Source organism: Eretmochelys imbricata, chromosome 11 (genome assembly GCF_965152235.1).
Source record: "Eretmochelys imbricata isolate rEreImb1 chromosome 11, rEreImb1.hap1, whole genome shotgun sequence".
In the NCBI taxonomy this organism is placed as follows: domain Eukaryota; kingdom Metazoa; phylum Chordata; order Testudines; family Cheloniidae; genus Eretmochelys; species Eretmochelys imbricata.
In genome coordinates, this window is record NC_135582.1 from 47,974,421 (window position 1) to 47,988,521 (window position 14,101).

At 37.4% G+C, this 14,101-nt stretch overlaps 1 protein-coding gene across 4 annotated transcripts in view; it reads right to left on the reverse strand.

Annotated features, from left to right (window-relative positions):
• The window catches only part of NCKAP1 (NCK associated protein 1), a 114,321-nt gene that overhangs the window by 77,466 nt on the left and 22,754 nt on the right, over positions 1 to 14,101 (reverse strand). For all 4 annotated transcript variants that reach the window (XM_077829461.1, XM_077829460.1, XM_077829462.1 and 1 more), the window contains exon 2: positions 11,986 to 12,096. In XM_077829461.1, coding sequence (XP_077685587.1) covers positions 11,986 to 12,096 — 111 coding nt within the window. The remainder of the gene's footprint in view (positions 1 to 11,985; positions 12,097 to 14,101) is intronic.

Below are 14,101 nucleotides of genomic sequence, written 5' to 3' on the forward strand. Positions count from 1 at the left end.
CCGTGCAACAAAGTTTTTCCACTACTAATTTCTAAGCAGCTGCTGAAGAGCAATATTTAATGCCATCTTCAGTGTCAGTTTTGTATTTTGCAAATGTAGTTGATTTGCATAAACCTATAATGCTCATTTAGGAAGCTTTGAATATTTCTGCTTTCCAATAAATAGTATAGTTGTATACACTTTGGAGAGCAGAAACAGAGTAAGTTCAAAATTTCAGAAAGAACAATTTCAACCACAGATAATCATAATGGCTTCTTGACTGAAACACTACAAAAGATATTTCAAAATATTTTAAAATAGTTCAAAATATATAAACAAGGAGAGAGTATTTTTGAGGAACAGAGCGTGTAAAGTAATAGACTATACTAGGGTTCAATAGTAAGAAGAAAAATGCAAGGATTTTAGTACAGAAGTTTTAACACAAAAAATTAAGAAAAAGTCACCTGCATCTATTACCTAAAGTTTTCATCTATCTGATCTACAATCATGTTGGACGAAGAGCTTTGAAGTAGTTAGCTACTGGCACGGATTTTAATGCTATCAAAGTAAGGTCAATTCTGAAAGTTTTTGGGAACTGAACCCTTTATTCTTTAGTAGCCATTCATGTTTTGATTGTCCACTTAGAAGTCTGATGGAACATTTGTGCTCCATGATTATGGAACTTTGTTCTACACTAGGAACTTCTTTTCGTGATAGTGTGATTCATCTTCCTATGCTAAATGACTAGCTAGTCATAGGAAAACACTTTCCTGACCTCTCTTTTTTCCCCTCCTACTTCAAGCAAGTGACTAACTAAGGACACAAAAATCACACTCTTCCTCTCCAAAATGCTTTCTTAGGGCACTAGATCAGCTGGACTGCTCCTACTAAGTCTCCGTGGTCAAATTAACAGATTTAAAATCCAGAAGGGAACATTATGATTATCTACTCTGACCTCCTGCTTAACAGGCCACAGAACCTCTCCCAGTAATTTCTGCAGGAAGACCGTAACTTCTGTTTATTATCTGCATTTCCACAGCACCCAGAAATCCTCATCACAGACCAGGTCCACAACGTGCTATACAAACACAGAAGAGACTGTTCCTGTCCCAAAGAACTTACAATCTGAGTATAAGACAAAAGACAACAGACTGATACAGACAAAGACGAGAGCGTACAAGGAACCAATGAGACTATATTGGTCAGCATGACAGACAACGGTCTAAAGCCACCAACAAGGGAACTATTTTCCAGTTTTTTAGTGGCATCACGGTAAAGGAGAGTTTTAAGGAGGAATTTCAAAGATGACAATACAGTAACTTAGTGGATGTTTACAGAGAGCTCCAAGCATGGCGGAAAAGCATTAAGGTACTTGTCTGAAGATTTAACATGTGGGCAGTTGAGGCTGACATCATGAGCCAATTTGAGACAGGAGCCAATATTCTGATAGCGATCCAGAAATGACGGCTAACGTTGGCCTTGAAAGGCCAGGAACGGCCTTGAAAAATGAATAAAAGCAGCTTATGTTTGGTTTGAAAGAGAAAGGGAAGCCAGTGAAGGGATGCAAAGAACAGGGTGACAAGGTCGAAGCACCAGGAAGGCATCTTTTACAAAGATCAGTCTTGAGTCAAAGACTTCAAGTGATGAAGAATCCACCACGCCTTGAACAGCTCAGTGGTTTGAGCATTGGCCTGCTAAACCAGGGTTGAGAGTTCAATCCTTGAGGGGGCCATTTAGGGATCTGGGGCAAAAATTGGGGATTGGTCCTGCTTTGAGCAGGGGGTTGGACTAGATGACCTCCTGAGGTCCCTTCCAACCCTGATATTCTATGATTCTAAGTTGCTCCAATGTTTAAATTACCGTCACGTTAAAAGTTTGTGCCTTTTCTAGTTTGAATTTGTCGAGCTTTAGCTTCCAACTATTGGAACTTGCTATGCCTCTTTCTGCTAGAATAAGCAGCCATCTACTATCAGAAATCCTTCCCACATAGGTGTGACAGATATGACCAACACAGGCATATACTTAAGACTATTGCATCGACTTTATAAATGTTATCTGCACCTTTGTGAGTTAGACGGAATTGTAACTCTATGGAGGAGGTTTGCTGAACTATAATCAGTGAGAGGCAATTACTGCAAACCCTGGGACCAGTATAAAAGTCTAATGAGGTACCATTAGGAGATTTGTGCATGTATTAGGTAAGACCAAGCCTGAGGGGAGTAAGAAAGGCTTCTGGTACAAAGGGCCAGCCTAAACTGACTGCATAGGCTTTTGATCAGAAAACTGACATGAACCTTTAACCAAGAGTGCACACTGCTGAAGGGTCTGAAGGACTTTGACACCTACCAGATCCCCAACATGGAAGATGGGTGACCTCTTGTAAGTTTAATATGTGTTTTGACTTTGTTTTATTATATGATTTCTGTAATGCTTTGGTCCTTAAATAAATTTGCTCTGTTTTTTGAAAGCTGTTGGTAAGCCACTATCATTGTCCCTGGAGAAACAGCAAAAATGCAGATGCCGAGCTAGGTCAGATCTGTTGGGAAATACAGAGTGCATGGCAAGAGAAGGAGCAGGCTAAATCCCCAGTCTGGAGGGAGAGAGTCATGGGACTTTACTTATACAGGCAATGCCTTGATACTTGAGACCTAAAGGGGGCAACCCTTGAGGAGACCACCATGGAGTCAAACGTGCAGTTACCCCAAAACTGTGACAGTAGGACTTAGACACCACAATTCAAGTTACCTCTTAACCGCTGCAATCTTTTTAGTTTATCCAAGAGCTTTCTTAAGGCTCTCAAGTTGAAAATACAAAAGACATTTAATGAAGTACAGGACATACCGGAAGTACGCAGATGACATTTTCAGTGGAAGGCCCCATACCACCCAAGTTCTCCCCAGTTGATGCAAAACATCTATTCAACCAAACCTGTTTAGTAACTGTCAAATTATTTGGGGTAAGGTGGTATGCTCATGTTTTAGACATATGTTTCTGGATACCTGAACAGTTAGAATTACAGTGTTGACTATGCAGTGTAGCCACAGCCATGTAGGTCCCAGGATATCAGAGAGAAGGTAGGTTAGGTAGTATCTTTTATTGGACCACAGTGTCTGGAGTGGCTCACGTCCATGAGTGCTTACCTCTGGGCAGACACCCCAACCCCTGGTGGTATGTTCCATAGTAAGATTTCACCTAGCCGGTGACAAATGTGAACTCTTGGATCACTGTAATATCATGGAATCACAGTCCCTTTAAATTCTTCTCCATCTTGCTACCCCAGCAAGCTGGACTTAGTGATAAATGGCCACTTACACCAAAAATCACAAAACATTCAATTGTCTCTCTTGCCGACGGAAGTTGGTCCAATAAAAGATCTCTCATGCACCTTGTCTCTCTAGGGTTGGACTATGAAATAAACAAAATAGACATTTCTATACAGTACATATGAAATCAGGAATTGATTTTTAAAACACAAGTCCAAAATATTTTCATAACTATCTTTGGTAGTCATCCTCCCCTTTCCCCACTTCATACTTCTCTCCCCTATTTATGCTGGTCTACCACACAACAACAGATGAGAGAAAGGTAAAATGTTATGCTAAAACCACAAAAATTGGAAGGGGGACCCTCCAAGACAAGGAAAAACTGAAATTAGATGTAGGTCACTTTTTTAAAAACTGACTAAATTTCAGAAGTTGATGAAATCTCTTTTTAAATACCCTTGTGTAAACAAAGCAGACAATATGTAAATCAGGTGCTAAACACAATTGCAAGTGAAGTCAAGATAGATGGGAACATAACACCATTAACTGAGCAAATAGTTAAACAGAATATAAAACTTTGATGATTTAGTGTAACATTTAAGTACAATAAGAAATGTATTTACTAACTACACTGAAATAAATTTCAGCTGCAAGAACTTTGCTATTCAACTGCAATGGCATAATGAACATTATAAGCACATTCTAATCCCAACAGTGACAGGCAATCTAGATAGCTGGCACCTAAGTAGAAATTAGTTCAGCTATCCAAGACTGATGCGTCTTCTTAGTACTGCAGAGGAAAAGCATTACAAATCAGGGGTGGGGGTAGGATAACAATCATGTCACTTTAATCTGCAGCAAATTCAAAGTGCTACATCAATAGACTTTGGAATATCAATTCCAAGTCAATACTAATTTGGCACTTCAATCTACACAAGTTTATCCAAACATAAGAAACAGACTATTTAGTTACATGTCTGAGGAAGAAATGATATGCCCCGGGACAGGGCTTCATCCTAGAAAAGGAGTTTTAGCCCATGACCATTCCTGATGTAGTTGCAATTTATGTAGTACAATGCCAAGCTCTTTGCAGTTATAAGGCTGCAATGATCAGTCTGGGAAAGAGGGTTTCTCATAGCTGTGAGAGATACAACACTTCACAGAAAATGGGTAAAGAGAAGCAAGTTTTTGGTAAACTCAATGTTAATCCTTTTGACATTTTAAACTGCAATTGCTTCTTTCCTAGAGAGCAGCCTGTCCCAGCCTTTATGTTATATGTGCATATTGATTATTGTATTGTTTCCTCGTGAGCAGGAAACTTTTCTTAAAAACAAAAAACAAACAAACAAAAAACACACACTTCTTGGAATTTGCCAGTATGTGAGGTAGCTAGGTAAGTTACACTCTGAGCCTCTCACCCATAACCCAATTTTTTTAAATGATATTTGAATTACCGCTATATATGCTAAAGTACTGGAAAAATTTCACTAATTTCAAAATTTCCCTTTATGCATTGTGTCCCCTTCAGGGTATCTTAGTGGTAAATCTGAAAAGCAAATGGTTGGCTGAAGGGATACATATTATTCAGGTAAGTGCTTTGTACAAGAAAAGATGTGTTTATTAAAAGTATCTATACCTCAAGAAGTTCAGTTAACATAATGGCTACTTGGCAACTATACAACGTTGTTTTAAGTATTGCATTGAACATAAAAGCATGTAAGTGGCTAGTCAGTACAGTGTGATGAAGTCTTCAACTAAGTCAGATCTCTGGATGCCTTACGGTACGGCTTTGACCTCCTATCTCAGACTCATGATCACTGTTATTCAAACAGTAGATCATGAAGTGGAACAGAAGCTACATCTCTGGATGTCTTATGCTAGGGACTTGGCCTTCTGTCTCGGACTGATCATTGTTATCAAACCAGTACGTCATGAAGTGGAACAGAAGAAAAGAGAATCACCTAGCTCAGCGGTTCTCAATCAGGGGTACACAGAGTTCTTCGGGGGGACATCAACTCAGCTAGATATTTGCAACAAGCTACATAAAAAGCACTAGCAAAGTCAGTACGAACTAAAATTTCATACATTGACTTGTTTATACTGTTCTATATACTATTCACTGAAATGTAAGCACAATATTTATATTCCAATTGATTTATTTTATAATTATGTGGTAAAAATGAGAACCTAAGCCATTTTTCAGTAGTAGTAAGCTGTGACACTTTTGTATTTTTATATCTGATTGTGTAAGCAAGTAGTTTTTAAGTGAGGTGAAACTTGGGGGTACGCAAGACAAATCAGACTCCTGAAAGAGGTATAGTAGTGTGGAAAGGTTGAGAACCACTAACCTAGCTTCCCAAACAACAGCATGTGCACTGAGATCTAAAACTGGAAGAAAAATCAGTAGTGGTGACAAAGGAAGTGTGACATCTTTCAATATTTTGCATCTGTTGTCAGAAATGGGTCTGTTCAAGGGATGGGGTCATTATTCCACTACTATAGTGTAACAAGAATATGAATGATATACATCAGTAATAGTTGGCATATTGAAATCCTGCTTACTTATTCAGACCAATATTTTTAACAGGTTTCAGGAACACTACATCTCAACTGTCTTAAATTACTGAATCAATTTAAATGATTAAAATGATTAAAAAGTTAAATTTAAAGCTTACCTAAACACATGGCAACTACCATTTTGAAGAAGAGAAACTATAGCAACATTTTTAGCACCCACTCACACACTCTTTGCCCCGAAATAATATACACACACACAATCCCATCAGGTTTTATTCCACAAATTTCAAGAAAGTGGCCCTATCCCAATCAGGCTGTAAATCTTTTCTTGTTTGTCCTTGAATCTAAAATAACTCTACCCTGTGGTTCTGGTAAGCCCCGCCCCCTCTACTGTGTTATGTAAGAAGGGTAAAGGCAGAGGAACAGCAGAAGCAAGCTGTGAAATTGCCTTCTAGGAAGTTAGGTGTGTGCCAAGAACGACGCCAAAAGCGGTGGGACAGATATTAACTTCATTTTCCACTCATACAAGATGGCTGCAAAGACATATGCTCACAGCTATTTAAAGTCATAGGAACCATTGAAAATTACACAGGTATTTCTATCCTTGGCATTTCTAATATATCAATTAAATAAAAGTTGTGTAATAGTTTACTAAGCTGCTCACTTCATTAGTTACTGGATAAAGTCTCAATGCATATTGAAATAAGGACACTCTCTCTATAAAAGACTTTCCAATATAATCAATAGGAAACTGCTTTCCAGTGAGTACTGTTACCCACTTCAAGATCCCTTCAGTTTCCTCAATTTGAGAAACAATGTGAAAGATGTCAGTACTTATAAGGATTTCCCTTATGCAGTTTAGCAGAACAGCATGGAGACTGGATCCATTACACACAACCAGATACAGAATTAAAGGGATATCCTTGGAGGATCATTCAGATCCCACCTTGACTCCACAGGAACTTGGGGAGAAGCTATCAAAAGGAAGCTAAGCTTCAGTAGGTTCGTTTTCCAATGTCATCAGTTTGGTGGCAGGTCTTCAACCTGCACTAAGGGAGTAAAGAGGACAAGCCATAAACTACCATGCTTTTGTGGGGGGTGGTGTGGGGGTGGGGGTTGTAAAAATATACAGGGCTAACTTTAAAAAAAAAATAGTTCCCGCATTTAAACACCCAAGTTGCCGAGTGCTGAGCTCTTTCGAAAATCTGGCCCAAAAAGACCTCGCCCCACTACAGTGGAATTTTGCTATTGAATTCAATGCAGCCAGGATTTCACCTGAAGGTCTATCTACTCCAACGAACTTTTAAAATATTTGTAATTTCAGTCAAGACACAGGAAAACAGAAATACTGAATAAAATTAAATCAGAAAATGGCATTAGTTATCAGCTTGATATACAACAGCAGTTAAAGTAAGTAAGATAGGCTTGTTTATAAAAGAGACTACTGACTCACCCGACAGTATACTCCTATACGTGAAAAATCATAATGACTGGTTATGGCTCTAACATCTAGAGACTCAAGAGTATGAATTTGCTTGTTCAGATCAAATGCAACAAGTAAGGTTCCCAATCCTACATCAGGTCCTGTATAACTGTCATTCTTGTATGGTTTTGGAGAGGTACAGTAATTCCTGTATTAGGTTCTCCCTCACACATCACTAACTGGGCAGTCATTTGAAGCTTCTCACCACCCGAACAATTTACTTATATTTCCACTAGGAAACTGTAGTGTCATATATGCAGGCTAGCCTAACTACCCACTGCTAGAGTTTGTAGTATATCATTACTGCCAGTCTTAAAAGGGACATCAAGTAGGTGGTCTATGAATTTTTAAAAAATAAGTTAAGACTAACATATGTTACACATACCTCAGACTCCCCATGCCAGTTAAGGTTTTTTAATCATATTTCTTTTATCTGCTGCTGTGTAAAATTCCAACAGGATTCTGACCATAAAGGCAAAACTATTAGACTACTTGAAGATGCTATCAAATTCCCACAAAATGTGGGAATAAAAAAATAATTCTCACTAATCTTTATTATAGTCTGTTATACACAAAAAAAGATGAAAAATGTTCAGGCAGAAGAACAATTTTATAATTGGTGTATCCTTTTAAAAAGCATGCCCAATAAGCATTAATTTTTCAGCAAACTAACAATAGCTTCCAAATACTGCCCAAGTCTGTCCAAGGATTTTGACTCATATCTTTGACCTTCATAGTACTGGATTAATTAGGTGTTTTTTTCTCATTCTAACTGTAGTAAATATAAAGTTGTTAACCCATACTGACATGGGTCATTAGCACTTAGTGATACCTGACAGTGTATGAATTATTTAACACAGCATGCCAAAAGTTGAAGTAAGTGGTAGGGAACCAGCAAATGAATAAAACAAAAATGTGAACAAAAATGTAAACCTTGTCAGTAGTCAAGTTAAAAAAATAAAGATTCACAACCATCTCAGCAGCTTCAAAAACTGTCAGTCTTATATTCAAGACATTCCCATCAAATAAAATTCTATCTAGTAAGATAGAAGAGCAGAACACTGAGTGAGACATTCTCAACGCTGCTAACTTTATCAAAACTTTGAAATGACAACAATTTAAGTCAGATTCCAGGCCTTTCAGCAGCTCTTCAGAAATCCTGTCTGTTAGTCTTTGACACCAAAAAATGGCAAAGATAATTCAGAGACTATGCCATTAAAAACAACTGAAAAGCAGACAAACTTGAATTGCAACCTTCTTATTCTATCCTTGCCTTCCTTACAGCACACAGTGAGGAATTCACTGCAGCCTTTCACCTTAGATCCACTAATCTAGAAAGACTAACTCTCATATCCACTTGATGCTGCAAATGAAGAAAGAGCAACAACTAAAGGATGAATTAAAAGTAATGACACTGAAGTGAGGTGACTGGCTGAACATGAAAAATGACAAAGAAAAGAGTGTTTCCACTTACTGCTATTAATTCTGTGTCTAAAAAGAAAGGCATAGAATATTGTGTCCAAATAGCTGAAGATGCCAGAAAGACCCATGCGAAGAAGAGAGATTTTCATTGTGTAAGAAAATGCCAAAAGGGGAGTACAGGTTCCTATATTTCAAGCATTTCAAAGTGAAGATCTAGATGTCTATACCTAAAGCATGTTTCTAAAGGAGGCTGTATCACAGTTTACTGCATCAAGATGGTGGAAAAAAATGGAATTCAGAATCATGAGTTTTAAGACCCCATACTGCTGTTCATCTAGTTCAGCATCAATTGTGTATTTTTAGTACACTTCAACTGACTTGATTAAAACTTTACATATATTATGGTAGGTACTGAAAATGAGAACAAGTTGGTAAGTGATTAATATCTAAGGACAGACAGAAAAAGTGGTAGGCCTTACTAGTTACTGGACTGAGTATCAAATTCTTAAGTTTTACTGAGAAATATATGCTATTTATTTTGAATTGTGTGAATAAACATTGCACAGTGAATCAAATTATATGATTCAAGATTCATATTGTATTTGTTTAATGAAATATGTGGGTTTTCCAATTTCTCATTTTGTCTTTAATCTGAATTACAGGAATGGGTGGGTGAGGTTCTTTGTCCTGCAATGCGTAAGAGGTCACACTAGATGGTCATGGTGGTCTGTCCTTGTCTTAAAGTCTAGGAGTCTAAAAGTGGGTTTTTTCTCAGATTGTGAAAACAAAACCACCAACATGAACTGAATGCTCATGATTTTCTGAGCACTCAAACCTGCTCAGCTGGCAATTTCATCTGCTGACAGACAATAGCTGTATCAAATTCAAAGGTCTGGATGCACTGCTCTGAGCAGTGGTAATTGCTACACTTGAAACTGGAAAAATTCAAGTCTCTATGAAAAACTGGTAGGAACTCTTATTACATATGTTAAGATCACGTAACTGTTGTCCCTCTAGTAATGCTCAATAGTGTTTTACTTAATGGTGTTTCTGTGCCAGTGAACTCCTTGTCCCTTGCGGGTCTCTGAACATCTGCTTCCTTAGCAGAGAAGCTCGTCAGTGTGCTCTGCGACTGTAATGTCCACTGGCCCTTGAGTTGGGAGGAGTGGGAGAGAGGACGAGGAAGGAGGGAAATCTGGCCCCTTCCTGCTTCTCACTGAGTCAGACATTCTTAAATTTTGAAGAGGTTTCATTTGTGAACAAAAAATAGCTTCTTCAAAATAAGGGATGCATTGCATCCATCATGGAGACTTGATTTTGGCCTCCTTAGGTCCGTGTCTTTATGGTAAAAACGGCCTTTCTGCGCCTCTGAAGTTTCTGTATCACACAGATGTGAAAATATCAATTAAAAACTCACTTCATATCCTCCAAAATTAATTGTAGATGGGTAACTGCCTGGTGTTCTGCCACAGAGGCAGAACTTCTGAAGGTGAGAAAAAGTACAAACTACTACTAGAGCAACAATTAAATGTCCTTAAGCTCTAGACTACAGATTCACCTTTAGAAGACGTGCGGAGCGTATACTATAAATAATGTAATTTTCTTTCAGGGATATTGAGAAAAGGATGCATAATTTATTTTCTCCATATACAGCCATGATGACATAATGACCTCACCCTAAAATCATTAGAGATTGTCACAAAATGGAAAGTCAACAAGTTCAGATTTTTTTACAAAACTGTGCTTGTTAAAATATTTCAACCTGCTCTAATCTACATATTTGATCTTCAGAGAATCAACTTCTTAAGTATGTAACACTATCTAAAATCTAATCCAAATATACCCAGGTATGACAATCCACAGAGGCTATTTGCAAGAGTGTTTTAACTGAAGTTCATTTCTTGTGCTCAATACCTAGCAATGTGCCATTTTATTTTTAATAGGAGATGAGCTGTAATAAAAAGTTGACAATTATAGAGGTTTCACTGGACCTGGTTTAAGAAAAGCGTAGGTATATTTTTACTTTTTACATAAGTCTAAGAGATGTTTTTATGTTACTGAAAGACAAAAATTTAATACATGAAGATAAACAACCTTAAGAATTGTAAATAATCCAAACATATTCAAGAATACAAAAGAATGCATTGTTGTGCTTAAATAAAAGTTCCCTTATTTAAAAAGAAAATGCACTTTTATCGGTTGTTATTGGCTTTGCTGGAGATATTACTTGGGACCACTAGCTACTGTTAGTACAAACAATAAAAAATAAGAACTAGATGCAGCTTAAGGCTGCCAAAATGGAAACTGCAGAAATAGGAGAACGCTCAAAGTGAGCCTAAATAATTGTCTTGAAAATGGGAGTTCTCAAGCAGCCGTGCAAATAGTTGCATGCATGAAACATGCAAACCCATTACCTACCTCCCTTTCCACTTCTGGAAAGAAAAAAGCATATAAAGAAATCTTCCCCATGACTTTACAATTCTAAACAGTCACAGAGCAACCAATGTGTGTAGATCTTTCCACTCCTAACAGAAATCACAGCAATCATATATAAATCTCTCTAAAATGTTAGAAGCTAAATTCAGCAACACTGGTACAGGATCTAAAATATACTTCCTTGTATCAGCAAGCTCACTATATGTAAGCTTGGAGGGGGTAGAACCCTTCCTTTGGAAGAAAGCTGGGGTTCCTACTATTGCACTCAATAGGGATTTCTACTGTGTACGTCGAAGCATCTTTAATTCACACAGGGACTGACCATACACATTCTACTAGCATGAGCGTCCGTGTGGAGCAACTAAATTGTTAAAACTCCCTTCTGTCTTGGTTGTCTCAGTTGTGTTGGCCAGTCCTCTCTCATAAGTAAGGCTCGATTTAGTCCTGGGTACTTTTAGTAAAAGTCAGGGACAGCTCACAAGCAATAAACAAAAATTCATGGCCATTGACTTGTCCATGATTTTTACTAAAAGTACCCATGACTAAATCTTTTTTTTTTCCCCTGGCAGGGGGAGGGGTGGCCACTGCTCAGGAAGTCCCTGGGGCCAGCCGCACTAGTTAAAGCAGGGAGAGCAAGTCTATTGCAGTAAAAAATAAACCTAGAAATATAGGTTAATATATTCTTGTCTTTCCCTGTTTAGACAAACAAAGGCATTGTCACACTAGTTGGACCAACAGTCCATCTAGACAGGTAATCTGTCTCCAATAGTTGTCAGCAACAAGTCCTTTAGAAGAATGTGTAAAACCCCTACAAAGCAGAGTTATGCATCAAATGCAAAAGGTTTAAGCAGACTGCATATTTACATAATCATTTGGGTTACTTACATTGTTGTTGCGTGTTTCTACAGCTGGAAACTTTCTGACTATGAATTTGACAGCAGATTCCAGGTTTTTGTCGATGAGATATGATGGTTTTGCTTTGGGGTCCCCACATGCCTACAAAAAAAAAAGGGGGGGAGGGAAGTGAACTAAAAATACATTCATTCATCTTGCTAAAATTAAGTATTTGTAGCAAGTCTGCAGTCAGAAACTAGAAAGACTTATTGGGTTTTAGTGAGCAGGTGATAAAATGAGTAGGCAAAGTGCAGGGATTGTCACAGCTGGAATATGCAATGGGAGACAGTACAGAGATGCTCTTCTACTGAAAAAAATGCATGGAAGTTTCAAAGCAGTTAGTGCAGAACAGCAGTGAGGGGAAAAAGCTCAATCCTAAAAGAAGAAAAAGATATTTTACTTCTATTCATGGTTTGAGGTAGGGTTGTATTCATCTGAAGCTAATAAACTGTTGGAAAATACAATCATATCATCATCTGTAGAGGAGAGTGCTGGGCATATTAAATGATTAGTGTAACCTATGTAAAGAAAAATAGGAAACAACCTGTATTTAAGTTTCTCTTTCATTGTATTCTGCAAGATAGTTCTCCCTCCTACAATTAAGCTACCAATATTTGCCTCATCTAAAGAAAAGGACTATTTCCAATAGTTAGGAGCATGTTAAATCTACTCGGATTGTAAATTAAATTTTAATTATTCCCTTGACCCTAAGCAAAATTACAGTACTGCTGTCAGCTGTACTTTAAAAACAGCACTTCAAACCAATTATACGAAATATAATACATGGTTCTTAAGTGAAAATGTGAACTCTAAAGTAACTGATTTGGCCACATCAGCAGTACAAAGTTCTCTGGGCAACCAACTAATCAACCACCTTCATCAGATGATGGTGATCCTTGTAAACCTAAATGAATGTTTCTTTAGAAACTTACTACTATAAACTTCAGTGACAAAAACTGGATAGAGACCACTGAGTAATGCTGTACTGTATAAGTGTGTGAGAAGTGTAATTAAAGGAGTGTTATCTACAAGACAAAATATTGCGCTCAAACTGTACTTCCATTCAAATATTTACAGTTTAATATTAATATTAATTAATCCATAGGGATTTATACCACGTCTGTGTCTCATGCAAACTAAATCACATGCTATGTGCTTCTACACAAGATAGCGACCTAGGATGATAGCTCATTTTAATACGTTTCCATATTGATTTCTATGGCTGTCGTGGGTTATAGAGACAGAAGTCATGAAGTATGAGACTGATCTGAAAGCGGGCAAGCGGGCAGAGGGAAGGTGAAAAGCTTTGCAAACCTTCCAAACTTGTCCTTGCTGGGAAAGCATTGTAACAAAGAGAGAAAAAATTATACATAAACAAAATATTCTCAAACTCTGGCATCATTACTTTTAAATGAATTAATGCACTTATCTATATTCAACAAATTAAGGTTATGGCTATATTTAACATACTTTCTACTAGATTACCATTCTAAATACACACAAACTATTACATTATTCTGAGTGCAATACATGTTGCATCACCTTAGTTCCCACATATTCTTTCCAAACCGAGTTTGGGAAGGGAGTGGGGTTAACAAGAGACAGCACATGCAACTATAAAAACAGGAGAAAGACTGTCAGTTAATTTTACATACCTGAAAAAGAAACGGTAGCCAAGAATAAAAAAAAGTCATTATAGTATAATTCTAAAACTCCTGCTCATATTACAAACAGACTTTCTGGAAAACTACAGACTATGCCAATATATCTACACCTGAGCACCACAGCTGCTAGTTGTCCTGTGGAAAACAAATACAATACTAACCTTTCTTGAACTGTCACCTCGAACTCTCTACAATACTTCAAAAAGTAGTTACAATAAAACTAAAAAATTGAATGCCCATATTTTTAATTAGGAACAATACTTTTTGCTTCAATAGTCTCAGAAGCAAGCACTACAAGTAGAAATTTATTTAAGCATGTAGAGAAGCAGTCCATACTGTACACATCCTTTAGTTTTAAAGTTATTTTTCCATTTTCAAGAATGAAAGCTATTGTATTACTGTAGGCAAGAGAGTCAAGAAAGTAAAAAATCCAAGCTTTCAAA